This window comes from Molothrus ater, chromosome 21 (genome assembly GCF_012460135.2).
Source record: "Molothrus ater isolate BHLD 08-10-18 breed brown headed cowbird chromosome 21, BPBGC_Mater_1.1, whole genome shotgun sequence".
NCBI classification, from domain to species: domain Eukaryota; kingdom Metazoa; phylum Chordata; class Aves; order Passeriformes; family Icteridae; genus Molothrus; species Molothrus ater.
Genome location: NC_050498.2, coordinates 7,832,821 through 7,848,923, shown reverse-complemented (window position 1 = coordinate 7,848,923; position 16,103 = coordinate 7,832,821). Strand labels below are relative to the sequence as shown.

General features: G+C 52.8%; 2 protein-coding genes across 2 annotated transcripts; one reads left to right on the top strand and one right to left on the bottom strand.

Annotated features, from left to right (window-relative positions):
• Positions 1-384: 384 nt before the first annotated feature.
• On the bottom strand, positions 385-3,766 carry TTC19 (tetratricopeptide repeat domain 19). The gene is made up of 9 exons (XM_036395338.2): positions 3,658-3,766; positions 3,175-3,285; positions 3,030-3,068; positions 2,431-2,487; positions 2,156-2,217; positions 1,930-2,024; positions 1,582-1,736; positions 1,144-1,306; positions 385-696 (listed from the first exon to the last, which is right to left on the bottom strand). The coding sequence occupies exons 2-9, from the start codon at positions 3,274-3,276 to the stop codon at positions 563-565; spliced, it is 807 nt and encodes a 268-aa protein (XP_036251231.1). The 5' UTR covers positions 3,277-3,285; positions 3,658-3,766; the 3' UTR covers positions 385-562.
• Positions 3,767-4,051: 285 nt separating this feature from the next.
• On the top strand, positions 4,052-16,079 carry ZSWIM7 (zinc finger SWIM-type containing 7). Its single transcript, XM_036395337.2, has 6 exons — positions 4,052-4,161; positions 4,610-4,709; positions 6,792-6,813; positions 9,176-9,278; positions 13,687-13,791; positions 14,182-16,079. The coding sequence occupies exons 2-6, from the start codon at positions 4,631-4,633 to the stop codon at positions 14,296-14,298; spliced, it is 426 nt and encodes a 141-aa protein (XP_036251230.1). The 5' UTR covers positions 4,052-4,161; positions 4,610-4,630; the 3' UTR covers positions 14,299-16,079.
• Positions 16,080-16,103: the final 24 nt, after the last annotated feature.

The window sequence follows — 16,103 nt, the reverse complement described above, 5'->3', positions numbered from 1 at the left end:
ATGAAAAGAAATCAAGAAATATATTGATCTTCAGGCAAGCTGTTGGCCCAGGACAGGGAGCTGCAGCTCTGTTGCAGGGCAGGTACAGCCTGGGAGATGCTCTGCTGCAGTTCAAACATGCTGAACTGCAGCACTGATAAAAGTGCAGCTCCTACTGTGCTGTGCAACATGTAAAGAGTGAGACAATTCCTGCCTGTTCCTTTTCAAGATTTGCTCTAGGACAGCCATGTTTTGAACCTGAACACTTGTGTGGGCAGGCAGGAGTAGCAAACTGACTCTAACACAGTATTAACACCAGACCAGACTTGCACTTAGGCAGCCAAAATTAAATCACTTAGCACAGTAGGTCAGTCAAACCACAGACTACACCACAAATTCACACAGTTAAGATTTCACACCTTTATTTTGGGCTGTTAGGCAGTGGCAGCCCTTCCTCTTAAGCAGTCCTGAAACTCCTCATTGCTGTTTCTCTGGAGAATTGCACCAAGCTGCTCCCAGGCTGCCTGTGGTGAGCAACCCTCGCTGCCTTCAGTCACCTCAAGGTTGGACTCTGTGGCCAAACTTATTTGGAGCCCTTTCTCCTCTTGGCCAGCTCAGCTAGTTCCTCCTGGATATGCTGGACAGAAGCAGCATCTCCCTTCTGCTGTGCCTGCTTGAGAGCTTCTTTGTACACTTGTTTTGCTTGCAGGAAATCTTCTGTAGCAAGAGGGAAAAGAGGCTTGGCTACCCAGTTCCATCACCCAATTTCAGAGCCCCGTCCTGATGCTGATCACGTGCAAAGGACAAGGACTGCCTGGAAGACATCAGGATCTAGGGAGGCTCAGAAAACATCCTGCCAGGTTGCCAACTCTGAGAGCTGGAGAGCAGCAGTGATGATTGGACCTGGTGCTGCTTCAGCATTAAAATCTCACAGAAACAAATCTCTTCTGTCCTTTAGAAAAGTTACTGGACACAAAAGACATGGGAAACAAGATCCCCTGGCACCATTTTGGGACAGTTTGTGAAATCAATTCAAAGCCAGACCTACTGCTTAAACTAAAACTAATTACCCCAAACCAGCACTGCTGTTCAACCCTACAACACAGATCCAGCTCTCTGCAGCCAGCACCAGCTCAGTGCCAGGCTGGGCATGTATTCACTGACCTTTGTGCATGAGGATTGCTGCCAGGTTGTTGAGCACCATGTGCTCCTCGGGGTGCTCTGTGTCCCTTGCCAGCTGTGCTGCCCTCCTGCTGTAGGCCAGCGCCTCCTCGTAGCATCCCTGAGCATCCAGCACCGTGGCCAGGTCACTCAGCAGCACCACACTCTGCACCAGGAGGGAAAAGAGAAGCTTGTGGAGCACTCTGGGGCAGCAGAAGCACCACATTCATCCCCTGCCACACAAGTTACTGCAGTATTTCCCAGAGAAGTGTTCAGTAAGGAAGTGTCCTGTTATTTCTGTGTTTGCATGCTCATCCTTCCTGGCAGGAAAACAGCCTCAGGCAGTGCTGATGTCTGATGGCAGCAGAGCTGCTCCAAGGCTGCCTCATTCCCTCCAGATCAGCCTTTCCTTCCCTGGAGCCCTACTGCTGTACAAATCACCTGTGGATGAGTCTCTCCCTGAACATCATTTGATATCTGCAGAGCCTTCTCATACATTTTCTGTGCTGCTGGGAGCTCGTTGATGTTCAGGAGGTAGCGGCCGTAGGAGTCCAGGCTCATCCCAAGCAGGAGCTGGGTGTTGGCCTTTTCTTCAGCTGCAAACAGAGAGGAGTGAGGTGATCACTGCCTCAGCATCCAGCATGAACCCCCATCCTACCACAGCAGGAAACTCAGGCAGTGGGAAGAGAATGGATTGACATGAAGATGGTGCTTAGGAATAGAGAAACAACATCAGGGACAGGGAAATGGAGAAAAGATGAGAAACCTTTGATAGACAAGGCTGCCCACCTGATAAGACATCCTCAGGCAAGTCCTTCTGCTTGGCAATCTTCTCCTCTAAGGTCAGGATGCAGAACTGGTAGCCAGCTACAGCTAATTTGTGCCTGCAAAGTGCAAAGCAAAGCTCCTTCTACTCCTGAAGGATCCCTCATTGAAGAGCCTCTGCTTGGCCACCCCACCAGCCCTGCAAGGCTGAGGTGAAGGCAGGTAAAGACACCTCCAGCTGGGAACTCACTGTTTCTGAGCAGCATAGATACTGGCCAGCTTGAGGGACACCTCAAGGACAGCGTTGTCATCCTGCCAGGAGGACACACAATGCAACAGTTACTCTTCTTGTACCTCCCCAACAGAAACATTACTTTGTCAGAGAGTTTAGACCTCAGAAATCCCCATCTTGTTGCTTTCAGTGCTGCCCTGCATTAAATATTGCCAATTTCCAGTAAGAGGCATTACAGCACAAGAAATAAGGTAAAGAGAAGGGCACCACTGGGAGCCTGTCTCAGAACATACCTCCTTTGTGTCCCCTGCAAGCATATAGCTCATCGTTGCTTTGTAGAGCTTTTCTGCCTGAAACAAGAATTTTGAAGAGGATACTGAGAAATGATGGCATTTAAAACAAAACAGAGGCAAACTACATAGAGGGACCTGGCTCAAACTTGTTGCATTTACACTACACCAAGAGCAATTTGAAGTGAAAGGCTGAGCAGAGCCCAGTGCTACTGAACCAGTGGCTCCTTTCAGTTTCTCCTCGAGCACTGCTGCAGCAGCCAGGCCTTCACCCCGTCTGTGAGCTCAGGGCTTTCCCAGATTCTCCTTGGAGGAGCCACCTCTGTGCTCAACTGCAGCATTTCACAGAAAGAAGTATTCCTTCTCCTGCCCACCATGTTGGAGCTGAAAATTTACCTGTGAGAGCATCTTTCTTAACCTGGTGTGCTCATGGGACTGCAGCCCTGAGTTAGATCATTCTGTCAGATCATTCTGCTTTGCACTGGGACATCTCTGCCCCACAGCTCTGAGTCTGCAGCTTGTGCCCACACCCCACACCTTTGACATCGTGCACAGGATGTCAACATCTAAAAATTCATTGGGAAAAAAGCAGAGTTGCTCACATTGTCCAGCTGTCCCTGCATGTAAGCCACGTTCCCCATCTGGAAGAGACAGACAATGCTCAAGCTCCACCGGGGCGACGCAGACGAACCTCAGCCGCTTCTCCTTCTCCCTCGGGCCCCGCTGTGCCCCGAGCCCGGCTCTCACCATGCTGTAGGTGTAGATGATGGCCTGCCTGTTCTCCTGCTGGTGCGCCCGCCGCAGGGCCTGGTGCAGGAGCTGCTCGGCCTCGGCCAGCTCTCCCTTCATGGTGCTGAGCTGCGGGGGCAGCGGGATCGGTCAGTGCCCGGGCAGCGCCGGCAGCGCCCGTACAATGCCCGCAGAGCCCGCACAGTGCCCGCACAGTGCCCGCACAGCGCCCGCACAGTGCCCGTAGAGCCCGCACAGTGCCCCGCCCAGCGCCGGCAGTGCCCGCACAGTGCCCGCCCAGCGCCGGCAGCGCCCGCACATTGCCCGCCCAGCGCCAGCAGTGCCCGCACAGAGCCCGCACAGCGCTCGCAGAGCCCGCACAGTGCCCGCACAGTGCCCGCAGAGCCCGCACAGTGCCCGCACAGTGCCCGGGCAGCGCCGGCAGCGCCCGCACATTGCCCGCCCAGCACCAGCAGTGCCCGCACAGCGCCCGCGCCTCACCTTGGCTCTCTTCAGCAGCAGGACGATGGCGTCCTCGCCGTCCTCCTCGGCGTCCCGCGGGAACAGGGAGAGCCCTGCGGGGACAGCGCGGTGGGTGCCCGGTGCCGGTTCCGCGCCGCCCGTGCCCGCCGCCCCTCTCACCTCCCAGGAAGGCCAGCGCAGCGCCGGCCGGCCGTGCCCAGCGCGGCCGCGCCCGCCCCGCGGTGCCGGTGCCGCTGTCCCCGCGGTGTCCCCGGGGCCCCCCTGTCCAGGCGGGCCGGGGCAGAGCGGGGCAGCGCCGGGGGCACAGCCGGGACAGCGCCCGCGGCAGCGCGCCAGCCACCGCCGCCATCCCCAGCGGGCCCTTTAAGAGCGCGGGCGCTGCGCGTGACGTCACAAGGGCACAGGGCGGTGTCGTGACGTCACTCCCGGAGCGGGACCGGGAACTGGAGCGGGATCGGGATCGGGAACGGGAACAGCCCCGGGAGCGGGGCGGGAGCGGGTCCCGCCGCTCTGCCCGCCCTGGTGAGCAGCGCCCCGGCCATGCCGGGCTCCTCAGGACACGGAGCAGGGGACAAAGATGGGGAAGGGGCGGGAGCAGCACCCGGAAGGGGCTGAGGGAGCCGGGGCGGCAGAAGGGGACCTGGTCCGTGTGTGTGAATACCTGCGGAGGGTGCCAGGGGGCTGCACCGAGCTCTGCTGGTCCACAGGAACGTGAGGAACATCCTGTGGGCAGCGAGCCGTGCTTCCCACGGGACCTGCCTGTGTGGGGGCATCCCGGAGCCACCCGTGTGTCTGTGGGGAATCCCCTTCCCAGAACGTGTAAAAAAAAACAGCTTAGGAGTTGTTCTAAAACATCTTAAAGGATGCCATTCCTTGGTTGGGCTGGGGTGCCCAGCTAACCCCCCTGATGCTCAGTGTCCATGGTGACCCCAAGGATTTCCCACTGTCTCCTGTCCCGTCTGGTTTGCAGGGATGATCCCGTGCCCGTGGGATGGACAGCAGCACCTTGCCAGCAGTGGCAGAAGAGCTCCTGAGAGAGATCAAAAAGGCTTTTCAGGAGACCTCGCAGGGTATGTGGGGGATGCCAGCAGGAGAGGCCGGGCCCTGGCACTGGCACTGGCACGGGGCCTGTCACACCCCGCGCTTGACAGCTGGCCTGCAAGCAAAGCTGAGTTAATAGAAGGAATAACAATTGATGATTTTCGAGTATATCCATAACAAAAAAGAAGACAAAGCCGTTAGTATAAAAACAGATATAAAAAGATACATTAAAATTTCTGTAAGCTAAACTACGTGCGTAAGTAAATGTGTGTACATGCCTTATTAAATTTCTGCAAAACTTTTGGTAATTATATTAACACTAATTACTTTGCACTAATGAATTACAAGTTATTGTAATGTAGTTAATGACTTAAAATTATGCTTTGTTAAGAGTATATAAGCTAGAAAACACGCAGAATAAAAACTTTTTCTTTTAAACTCTAATCACGCAGTGCCCGCACCCCATGCAGCGCTGATGAGAGCCCTGTGCCTCCCCTTTCCTACCTGGCCCTGCTGTCTCAGGGACCTTGATGTCCCTTTTTGTGACAACAGAAGCACAGATAATGAGGAGCAGCCCCTCCTCCAAGTCAAATTCAAAAATCACACCACTTTGGACTCTTTTCTTCATAATGTGAGACTTATGGGTTCTGCTGCTTCTTAGAGCTCCTGGTGCCCGTGGTCACACCTGAAGGATGATAAATTAATGCTCCGGGCAGGAATTCCGCTGTGTCCTCTGCTCTGCTGGTTCTACAGATCCACCAATCCCAACACTGGGCTTGGAAAGGGGAATTTCCCAAAGCCGTGTCCTGGCTGACCGGCAGAGGGGGTGTGCTGCTGATGCCAGGGACAGGAACAACTTCCCAGGGCTTCAGTGCAAGGAGCACCAGCCAGCACTGAAATCCTGGCCAATTCCAGCAGCTAGTTAAGAATAATTACCTTTGCTGGATCTGTGCTGAGAGAATATTAGTGTTTGTGTTTACTGGATGAGCTGCACAGAATGGCTCTTCCCAAGGAAAGGGTCTGCTGAAGGAATATTTTTAACTGCACAGAACCCAAACAAATAAGAATTCAGATAAATCTGTCTTGAGCACTATGTGGGAGTGAGGAATGGGCAGAGACTTCATGTCTAAACTGTCAGAGTGACCCCAGTGACAGCTTTTTGGCACACTTGTTCTATGGCTCCTGTCAGGTTAGAGTACATCCAAAATCTACATGTGACTTTTAAAAGAGCTTTATAAATCCTGTTGTGAACTAAGCAAAAAAAAAGAAGTTCACATCCCTTTAAAAACGTCCTTCTTACAAAAGCAGAGTGGTACTAAAGCACACATTGGGACAGGGCTGTGGAGACAAACTGATTGATCCCTTTGCAGAATCAAATTCAAATAAAGCTGGAAAATTCAAACCAACAGTGCAGGTCATAGAGAGTGTTTTCAATTGTCAGAAGAAAATGATTTTAAAGTCAAAAATCCAGATCTTCCAGTGGGATATGGAGGCAGAGTACACAGTGTCCCCTGGGTGATAACAGAAAGAGCAGAGTGGACAAGGAGAGCCTGAGCTGTCAGCTCCAACAAACACAATTTGCTGGAGTCTAACTTTCCATCTTAAGGAGAAGTTCCAATAAATGGAGACACAATGTTTCAGTGGGCTGCAGTAAAAGCCATAAACCAGTGGCGCCCTGCAAGACTGTGCTGGGAAAAGAACAACATTTCTAAAGTTGTGAGGCCTGAGTTCTCAACTCCTGCCAGGAGAGTTTCAGGGAAAACAATATATATATTTTTTTAACCAGCTTCTTAAAGTGACAGAGTAAGATGCTGAGGCCTCCTGCCTTTTATTGAGTGCTTTTAAAAGTAGGATGTCATAAAAGAAAGTACATTTGGGCTTCTGCTTTTCTTTTTAAAATGAATCCCTGTGGTTGTGATTGCTGTGCTTGATAAGTGCCTCAGCACTGCCATCCTGGATCATTTCCCTGCTCCTTGTTGCTTTTTTGGTGGCTAGAGAGGGTGCTGAGAGCTCTGCAGTCCTCTGTGACCTCTGGGGGTACCTTGGGGGGACAGTGATCCCCTGTGATGTGAAATTCTGCAAAATCATGTTTCCTTTTCTTTCTGTTGCAGTCCCTGATGAACTGCTGCTGGGGTGAGTGTCTTCTGCCCCAGTTCCTGCCCCTGTCCTGCCGAAGGGCACTTGGTGGTCAGCTCTCATCCTGGTTTTCCCAGTGCTGCTGAAACACAGGAATCCTGGTGGTTTTGGTGGTAGTGAAAATGAAGGTTCTGAACGGTTTTTTCCCAGAGATTCACAAAATTATCTCTGTATCACTGCATCTCTTGTGATGACTTGCTCTAATTTAAACCCAGGATATTTAACCTGAGCTCTGGACCCAGCCTCAGCTCTGGAAGGAGTTTGCTGTGGGAGTGGGCTGTGTTCCAGGGTGATTCATCCCTCTGCCTTCCTGCCCCTGTGAGCACCCTGAGCTCACTCCTGCTCTTTGAGTCATGGGCACGTGTGGTGGAGAGGGAGAGGTGTCCTGAGCATCACCCTGCTCAAGGGAAATGTTAACTTGGAGACTCAGAGTTTTCTTCTGTTTGGGGGCGGTCTCAGGTCAGTTTTGTCACCCTGTGAATGCTTTAATCATTCCCAGCAGTGACCTAAGAGATCCAAGTTTCACAACTTCAGCCCTCACCAGCTGGTGTTGAAGGTGGAGAAGGGGCATTGTCACAGTGGAAGAAACTTTTCAGATTCATCTTTAACCTTGTGCTCCTGCCTGCTGGGGGATGAGATCACCAGGAACCCTCCAGGCCTTTGTGCCTTTGTGTTAAAGTTATCTGACACACCACCTGTGAAAGGTGTGCTGCCTCCCTCTCCTGGGACCACAGTGGCCTTTGAAAGGTGGGATCAGATTTGAAAGCTTTTGTTTCCTTCTCCTCAGAAAGAAAGAGGAGAGAAATTCCCTTGTTGACTTTAATAATGGTGGTAACTCTTGGCAGCCTGGATTTCCATCAATTCCCTGCATCCAGCAGCTCAGAAGTATTCTGATTTTATTTCCCAGTCTCTTCCAAATCTCCAAAGTCCTTGAATTTCCTGTGGGCATTTCCTGTTGAAGTGATCAAATTATATACACAAGAAAAGAATTCCCTAGATTTTAAAAGAGTTCCTGAAACTCACTGAACTCAGCCCCCTTATAGTCCCAAACCTAATCATGAAGGAATGTCTTAGTTAAATGTTCCCCACCCACCTCCTCAGATGGAGCCAACCCTTCTTGCCTTGAGTTTGTGCAAGTTTTGGTCTTCCTGGAATCTGTCTGTCTGCTTGGCTGCTTATCAGTCAGCTTGACTCAGCCTTGCTGGGGCTCTGCCTTGCCCTGTCCTCCCTGCACTTGGAAACTTTCCCCTTTCTCTTGGTCTCCTGCTCGTGTTTGGTGCTATCTCTTCATCACTGCTGATTTCCTTGTTGTTTACCCTTGGAACCAATCTAGACTACACAGATTTTTCTCAGCTGGTGAAAGGTCTGTAAAGTTATCTGAGTTGCCCCTGAGCTCTTTGGAAACACTCAGAGCAGCTGGATTTACTGGTCTAGGATGACTTTGGAGCCCATGAGCTGTCTGGACAACGGGCTGAAGGTGCAGATGTCCATATTTAACACAAGATGTCCATATTTAACACACACCTTGTCCTATAGCCCTGCACAGCAGCAGCAGGAGACAAAATCCCCCTTTGGGATGTGCAGTGATCCCCATCCCAGGCACTCCTTCATCCATAAATGCTCTGCAGCCCTGAAAGGACAAAGGTTTTTAGGGAGAGTGGAGGGACATCAGGCGCGTGCTGCCCCTGGGTGTTTATGTGGAATAACTTGGCTGTCTCTGAGCCCTGCTCCTAGCTGGGTCACAGATGTAAAACTGATGCTATCTGGTGTCTCCATGTGCATGGAGTGTCTTGAGTAATTCCCTGATGTTCTCCAGCTTCCTCCTGATGCAGTTTGGTGGGTAGAGAAAGGATAATTTACCCCTCAGTTGTGACTGTGGTGGAGGAGATGTGATCACTACAAAATGATTCACTCATTCCCCAGGGTTTGAACTGATCTCCAGGGGATGAGGAAGGAGCCCCAGTTCCTGTTGCTCCAGGAGCTTTGAATCATCCTTGCACTCCCCTTTCTCCAGGGAGCTCCATGTGTGCTCCATGCCTGGAGGTGGGATTCAGGACCAACTGATCAATCCAGGGCAGAGATTGAGGGAGAGTCTAGGGCAGCACATCCAGCACAGCCTGGCTGTAGAGTTGAGGTGTCCCAGAGCCCCTTTTGCCCTGAGCACCCCAAGTCTGGCTCTGTGTGCTCCACTAAAATTCCTGGTTGTTCCTTTGTGCTCCTGGGACATTTCCAGTTGCTGCACCAAGGAAAAGTGTCTTACTTTTACAATGGGCTCCTTCAGGGCTGCCTCTGTGCCCTGAGCTGAGCCTGGGGGTCTCCCTTTGTGCTGTGACCTAACTAGAGACACGTTCTCTTCCAGGCTGAAGTTCATTTTTGGCCCATCTGCAGTCCCAGCTCTGGATTTGGTGGATCAGCGTTCTGTCACCCGGCTCAGGGCCCCCAGTGGAAGGATTCTCTACCAGGTACAGGCTTCTCTTTGCTCTTCCTTTCTGATGGTTTCCAGCTGGCATCTGAGACAGTGTTTTCCTGACTTGCAGAGCATGGATAAACACAGGGAGGACACCAGTGTTTTACAAACTCCTGAGGTGACCCTGGGGAGCAGCAGCCACAGGCTGGAATTAGAGCAGCACAGTTCAGAACCATTTTCTCTGTGGCTCCCAGCCAGCCAGAGACAATTTATGTGTTTGTGGGCATCACAGTCAGGAGGAAGTTTTCCAGGGATTGCTAATTTTGCTTTATTACTCCCATCCTATCCAGCAGAGGAAGTTCTTCCTCTTGACCAGTTGTACACAACTCATCATTATCTGCCTTCACTCTGTTTCTTTCCTGTCATGACCTCTGCTTGGCAGGAGATCTCTGCTGCCTGTGGGGGAGCAGTGCTGGCCAAACCCCTGGGTTTCACTCTGGTTCAGGGTAGCCAAGGCTGTGAATCACAGAAGCCTCCCCATGAAATGGCATTTTGGGGAGAGGAACTCACCTCAGCCCTGAGATCAATTACAGCACAGGGTGGGGGTGAGGTGAGGAGCCATTGGTGCTTCATTCTCACCTTCCTGTACTGTGCACAATTCCTTGTTCTGAGGTCCCCCAGCACTGGTGGCATCTCTTTTGGGACAACCTGTCCATGCTGTGAGCCATTGACCAGCTGCATCCAGCCCATGGCTGTGCCCTGGCTGAGCACTGGGACTCTGTGTCCCAAAGATTTTGGTCAAAAAGCACCAATTCCTTCTCCTCAGCACTCCCAACCCCTCAGCTAGCACAGCCCCTCCAGGACTGGGCCTGGTTCTGTGCTTTCACACACCACAGAAAGGGAAATGTCTTTGCTCAGTGCTGCAGCACCCAAATGTTCCAAGAGGAACATTTCCAAGTATCCCCTCTGCAAAGGACCTTTTCTCCTCCCCTGGAGGTGTTCTGGGGTCCTGTAGGGTGAGAAAAGGGCTGTGAAGTCAGGCCTGGTGCTGGCACAAGCCCTTCCCACGTGTTCAGAGCTTGCCCTGCTTGATTTGCACATGGAGCCTTTATCACTTCTGGGGCCATGGAGAGGACACAGCCCCTCCAGAGGGACATGAATCATAACCAGGGCTCAAGAACAGCCTTGGATTGCAGCTGAGGGCTTGCCTGTGGATGTTTGGTAAAGTCTAGGAAGCTTCCAGCACCCTTAGACAGCAGCTGCCATCCTGATTAACTGAATGCTCAAAGGCTTTCCCTTTTTCACTGTTGCTTGTCTGAAAATGCCACTGGGCAGAGAATGGCCACATTCCCTTTGTCAGGCCCTGCAGGCTAAGGCAGAGCTTTGCTGGGCATCAATTATTAATCTGATATTAATAAAGGGCTCACTTGGTGCACACTGAAAAGGAACAAGTGTCAGAACTGCTCTCCTGCCTCTGCAGGGAGAGGGAGCCTCTGGTTTCCCTGTGGAGAAGGAACCCCTGGCCAGGAGGGTCAGGGAGTTAATGCAGGACAAAGCTCCAGGAAGGAGATTCCTGTGTGCCTGCAGCTGCATTCCTCTACTGAGGAGCTTGATTGCTGATTAAGGCCACGCTGATGAGTTCATTAACAGAGGAATCTGAAGAGATATTTTCTCTGGGGGTGTGAGGTTGGTGCCATTGTGAAATTCTCCCTCATCACAGCTGTCTGAGATGCAGAAACAAAGAGCAGAGTCTACCCTGGGGCTGGAGCAGTGACAGGAACACATCTGGGGTCACAGAAACCCAGCCCTGGGTGGGACACTGCACTGCAGCCACTGGTTCTTCATTCCTGTGTGGGAATGTGTGGGAATGTGTGTGAATGTCCCCCAGCCGTGCTCCTGGAGAGAGGGGCATCCCTGGCTGCCTGGACACTGCACAATCATCCCTGCTAATTATCCCCCACAAAGTCAGCCCTGCCATCTGCACCAGATGTGGTTCAGCTGGAATGTGAGGTGCTGCTTCCACTTGCAGCTGCCTCTGGAGAGCTCTTTGAGGCCACAGGGCTGGTTCTGTTGTGAAACTCCTGTGGGTCATTACAGCTAAATCTGGGCTGCTGATAATTCCCTATCAGCCAGCACATCTCAGGTCCTGCTTCAGGGCAGGAAGGCTCTGCTCAGACAGGCCCTGTAGTGTGGGCAGTCCCTGCCCTGAGGAGCTGAGATGGGAGAAGAAGGAGCCCTCAGTCAAATGAGAGCTGTGATTTGTCTCTTAATGCCCTTCTGTTTAACAGGAGTAGCACTGATGAGTGCCCCTGGCTGAGTGCCTCAGAGCTGAAATCATCCCAGGAGAGCTTGGATGACACCTGCCTTGCTCAGCTCAGGGGTAAATCCTGCCTGCTGCAGGGATGGTGGGTCTGGCTGTGCTGGAGCTGTGCTGGCTGTGGCAGGGTTGGCCTGGCAGCATTTGGGGCTCCCTTGAGCTCTGCCCAAGTGGCAGAGATGCTGAGCTGTGGCAGTGAAGGAGGGCAGAGCTTCAGCCCTGCCAGCTGGCACCTGCACTGCTCACATCCTGCACTGCTCACATCCTGCACTGCTCACATCCTGCATTTTCATTTCTTTTTTATTTTGTCTTTTTTCATCCATTTCCCAGAACTGTGTGGCAGATGTCCCACAGTGAAGGGTTTGAGCAGCAGGCCCTGGCACAGGCTGTGGTGCTGTCTGTCTGTCTGTCTGTCTGTCCCTGTGCTGGTGCCTCAGCTGAGCCTCCTGTGCCCCCACACTGGCAGGGACACCTCCAGGGGGATTTTTCCTCCTTGAGGCCCAGGGATGAGGACAGCAGGAGGGAATCTCAGCTCAGGGCCAGGGGAGCACCCCAGTGCTTGGCAGGGCTGCAGCTGGCCAGGAACAGAGGCACCTTCTTCTCCCATCTTTGGATTTTAGATTCTGCTTTCTTAGGCAGAGACTGTGTTCTTGCCATGTAGGTCAGGACTGGGAACGCTGGGCTCAGCCCAAATGTGGCAGTGTCTGTCTGTGGCTCCCCCCTCCTCAAAGGAAAACACTTCTGAAGGGAAGGCACCATCAGAATCCTTCATCTTGGAAAAAGCAATCAAAGGGGCTGCAGGAAAACAAACTTATCACAAGTGAAACAAACTCAGCCTGCAGTAAAAGGAGGACCCAGGGTAAAGGCCAGACTGAAAAAGAAAAAAAAAAAAGAGATTTACCCTGAAATGGGAATGTGAGTTTTATGTCCTGGATCTGCTGGGAGTGAGGGGGACTTTGAGGCATTGGCATTTCTGTGGGAGAGCCTGAACTTCTGGGTGCTCCCTGTTGGGCAGAGGGGGCAGGGGCAGCTCCAGGGGACAGGGGAGGGCTCCCCTTGGAAGCGCAGCTTTGGACAGGGAGGGACAATGTTCCCCTGGAGGGGCTTGGGATGCCAGGGATGTCCTGGAGGGGAGCAGCACTCTGCAGAGCTCCTCTGCCTTTGCACTTTTTGGGTTCATCTTTGGATTTGGGGGTGTGTGTGCCACAAACCCAGCCAGATGGAGAGAGCTGGGATGGGAGAGAGCTGGGATGGGAGAGAGCTGGGATGGGAGAGAGCTGGGATGGGAGAGAGCTGGGATGTGCCCTCAGAGCCCTGGGCCCTGTGCAAGTGTGTTCTGCTCTTGCAGATTCTTCCCTTCCCATAGGGTGAGCCCTTAAAGTAGCTTCCTAAAAGCAATTTTCCAGTCTTGAGGAGACCAAAAGAGCACTAATGATTCACAGGCTGGCTTTCCTATACCCTGCAGTCAGCTCCAGCAGCTGACAGACTGCTCCATGCTGGAAAATAAAGCTTTTTTCACCTGTTTGCTGAGCCTGGTGCCTCAGTACCAGCCTTGCAGGGAACAGCATGTGGGAAAAGCAGGCAGTGCTGTTCCCAAAGCAGAGATGGAGCAGGGAGGCTTCTCTGGAGACTTCAGCTTTGTTTATTCAGGCAGATCTGGATTCCAGTAGCTGCAGCTGGTTCTGAGAGCAGAACAGCCTTCAGTGGCTGGGAAAGGAGAGGCCTCCCTGCAAGGGCTCAGTGCTGCTCTCTCTCGTCCCCAGGCCTGTGGTGGCCCCGGGGTCACACTTGTGACAAGAGTCTCTGTCATTTCCACCTGTGAGCCTGCCAGGGGCTGGGAGGGAGCCCACAGGAGGGGCTGGCACTGGATGGGAGCTCAGGGAGTGGTGCCACCAGCCCTCTCCTGGTCCCTGGGGCTGGGACCTGCTGCAGGCACAGCTGCAGGACACCCTCACCTGCAGGGAGAGGAGCTTGGAGAGACCCTGAGAGGCCTGAGGAGCTTCAGGCTTGGGTGGGTCACTGCAGTGCTTGGGGACACTTCTGTGCTGTGACATCTCCCCTCAGTGCTGGGGCAGTGCACACCCAGCCTGAGTCAGAGAAATCAAAGCGAATCCTGGCCCTGACTCCTCCTCTGCCTCTGTTTCAGGTCCTTGGCAGCTCAGGCAAACTCTACACCTGCTACAGCTCCTGCCACTTCTGCACCTGCCCTGCCTTTGGGTTTTCTGTGTTGCAGAAGAGTGAGAGCCTTCTGGTGAGTTCTGTGCCTCAGCCTGGGGCTGCCATGGGGAGGGACAAGGCTCTGCCCTGCCCCTTGAACCCCAAATTTCCCCCCAGACACGCATGGAGCTGGCCATGCAGGCTGAGCCTGGCCACTGTGTGGCCTCTGGCAGCCCCAGATTTTGGGTGCTGGGTGCAGGGAGGGCTTTTGGTGGTCAGCAGTGGTGGGGAGGGTGCCAGGAGCTGTGTGCCAGCTCCCTGCATGGCACTGTCCTGGTGGTGGCAGAGCTGGGGACACTGAGCCCCACCTGTGCCAGGAGGGAGCCGCGTTCCTGGGGGGCTGAGCACTTCACTGAACACATTTGGGCCAGGATGGGCTCCTGAGCCTGGCACCCCAGCCTTGCTCCTGCTCTTAACTTTGCAGTGCAAACACATCCTGGCTGTCTACCTCAGCCAGGCCTTGGGAGCCTGCCAGGAGCTGGCTGTGTCTGAGGAGCAGCTCTCAAACATCCTCCTGGCTGAGGAAGAGGATGAAGGATGAAGGAGGAAGAATTTGGATCACTCCTGGCTGTGTAACTGGCATTTTTAATGTCTACAAGGCTGTCAAATGCTCATTGAGGCTGGTAGATTTCTTCCTGTGCTGCAGCCAAGTGTGACATTAATTAGCAGCCTGGCACAGATAAATTAATTAATTAGGCCTGTGTTGACTTCAGTTTTATTTATTTATGCTGGTTTTGGGATTTCTGAAGATGTTTGAGCTAATCTGTAATGATTGTGATGTGAGGATGCAAACAGTCCTGCAGGTCTCAGTGATGCACAGATTAAAGAGCTGCTGTGGCTCTTTGCAGGTGGCAGCTCAGAGCAATTTCTGATTTTTCAGTGTCAAACCTGGTCCAGGGAGTAGGGCAGGGACCTCTCAGCACCCTGGGACTGGTGACAGCTCTGTGCCTCCACTGGAACAGGATCTTTGGAAGCATCAATGTGGTCGCTGTGCTTTAAATCAAACATTTTCAGACACACTGAGCTTCCCTGGGAGCCAGCTGGGATTCCCTGTCCATGCTCTGTGCTCCCTGAGGGCAGTGTGGCCTCTCCTGCTGCATCAAGCACCAGTAATAGTGGGGCACAGGCTGAGCCAGGTGCTGTGGGTGGTAAATGAAGCATTTGGGATGAAAATAACAGTTTCTGCAAATACAGAATCTCAGCAACATGAGGAGAACACATCCATCCATGTACAGCAGAGCAGGGACAGCTCAATGGCCACAGCTGCACTGGCCACAGAAAGTTCCTCTGCTGCTTTTGCTTCACATTTTTATGAGAAATGAGCTTTTTATTGAGGAGGGCAAAGGAGGTGTCCTATTTTTATTTTGCCTTGAAATATGTTTGGCTCAGATCCACAAAGGCATTTCCTGTGCCCAGTGACCATGGCCTGGGCCAGAGCTAATGCCTGACAGCCCAAAGGCACAGCTGGACTAAGGATGCTCCAATGCACCTGCAGGAATTCTGGTTCATGGGAAGGGAGCACTGGTGGATGCTGAGCTGCACTGGAAGCTCTCACATGTGCACAAATGGTCTGGCACCTTCTCTCTGGGTGTTACAGCACTGAGAGTTTCACTCTGCTGCTGCTGTGAGAGTTTGGGTCTGTTTCAGGCAGCCAAAGGCAGAGATTCCATCCTTTGTTGTGAGGATAAATGTGGCTTGCAACCATTTGGCAACACTGCCAGGGCTGCAGGTGAAACCCTGCTGCTTTCCAGCCCTGATTAGCAGGAGGAACAGGGCCAAAGATAACACAGGAGGGAAGGGATGGAGGGAGGAGGGAGGCAGGCCCTGCCCAGATGGCAGGAGGTGGCCCTGGCTCAGCTGGGCCCTGGCCAAGGCCGGTCAGCAAAGCTGAGTGGGGCTGGTAAAGGAGAAGCACCTGGGACAGGGACTGGAGCTGCTCAGGCTCGTGCTGGAAGTGCCCAGATCTGAGACACTGAGCTGTAGCTAAACTTGGACATGGTATAAACACTGCAAAGCCATTCTGAGCTCTCTGGTGATTTCACCCAGCTCTGGGGCTGAGCTGCTCCAGTGGCAGTGAAATCCAGCACTCCCAGGGAACCATTCCCTGTGCGTGGAGGGCCCAGAGTCATTCCTGCAGCTGCTGCCTGCAGCTCTTGCCAGCTGGCACAGGAGATGCTGCAGGAACAAGAGTTCTTCAGCTTTTCAATTGATTTTACACTGTATTTGTCATTACATATGCCAGAGAAATTAAACTCTTGGGGTCTTGTACCCCCCTTTTAGTGCAACAGAATGTTAAAAAATATAGAGTTGATTTCTATGTGATTCAAGTACAATTTTTCACGGATA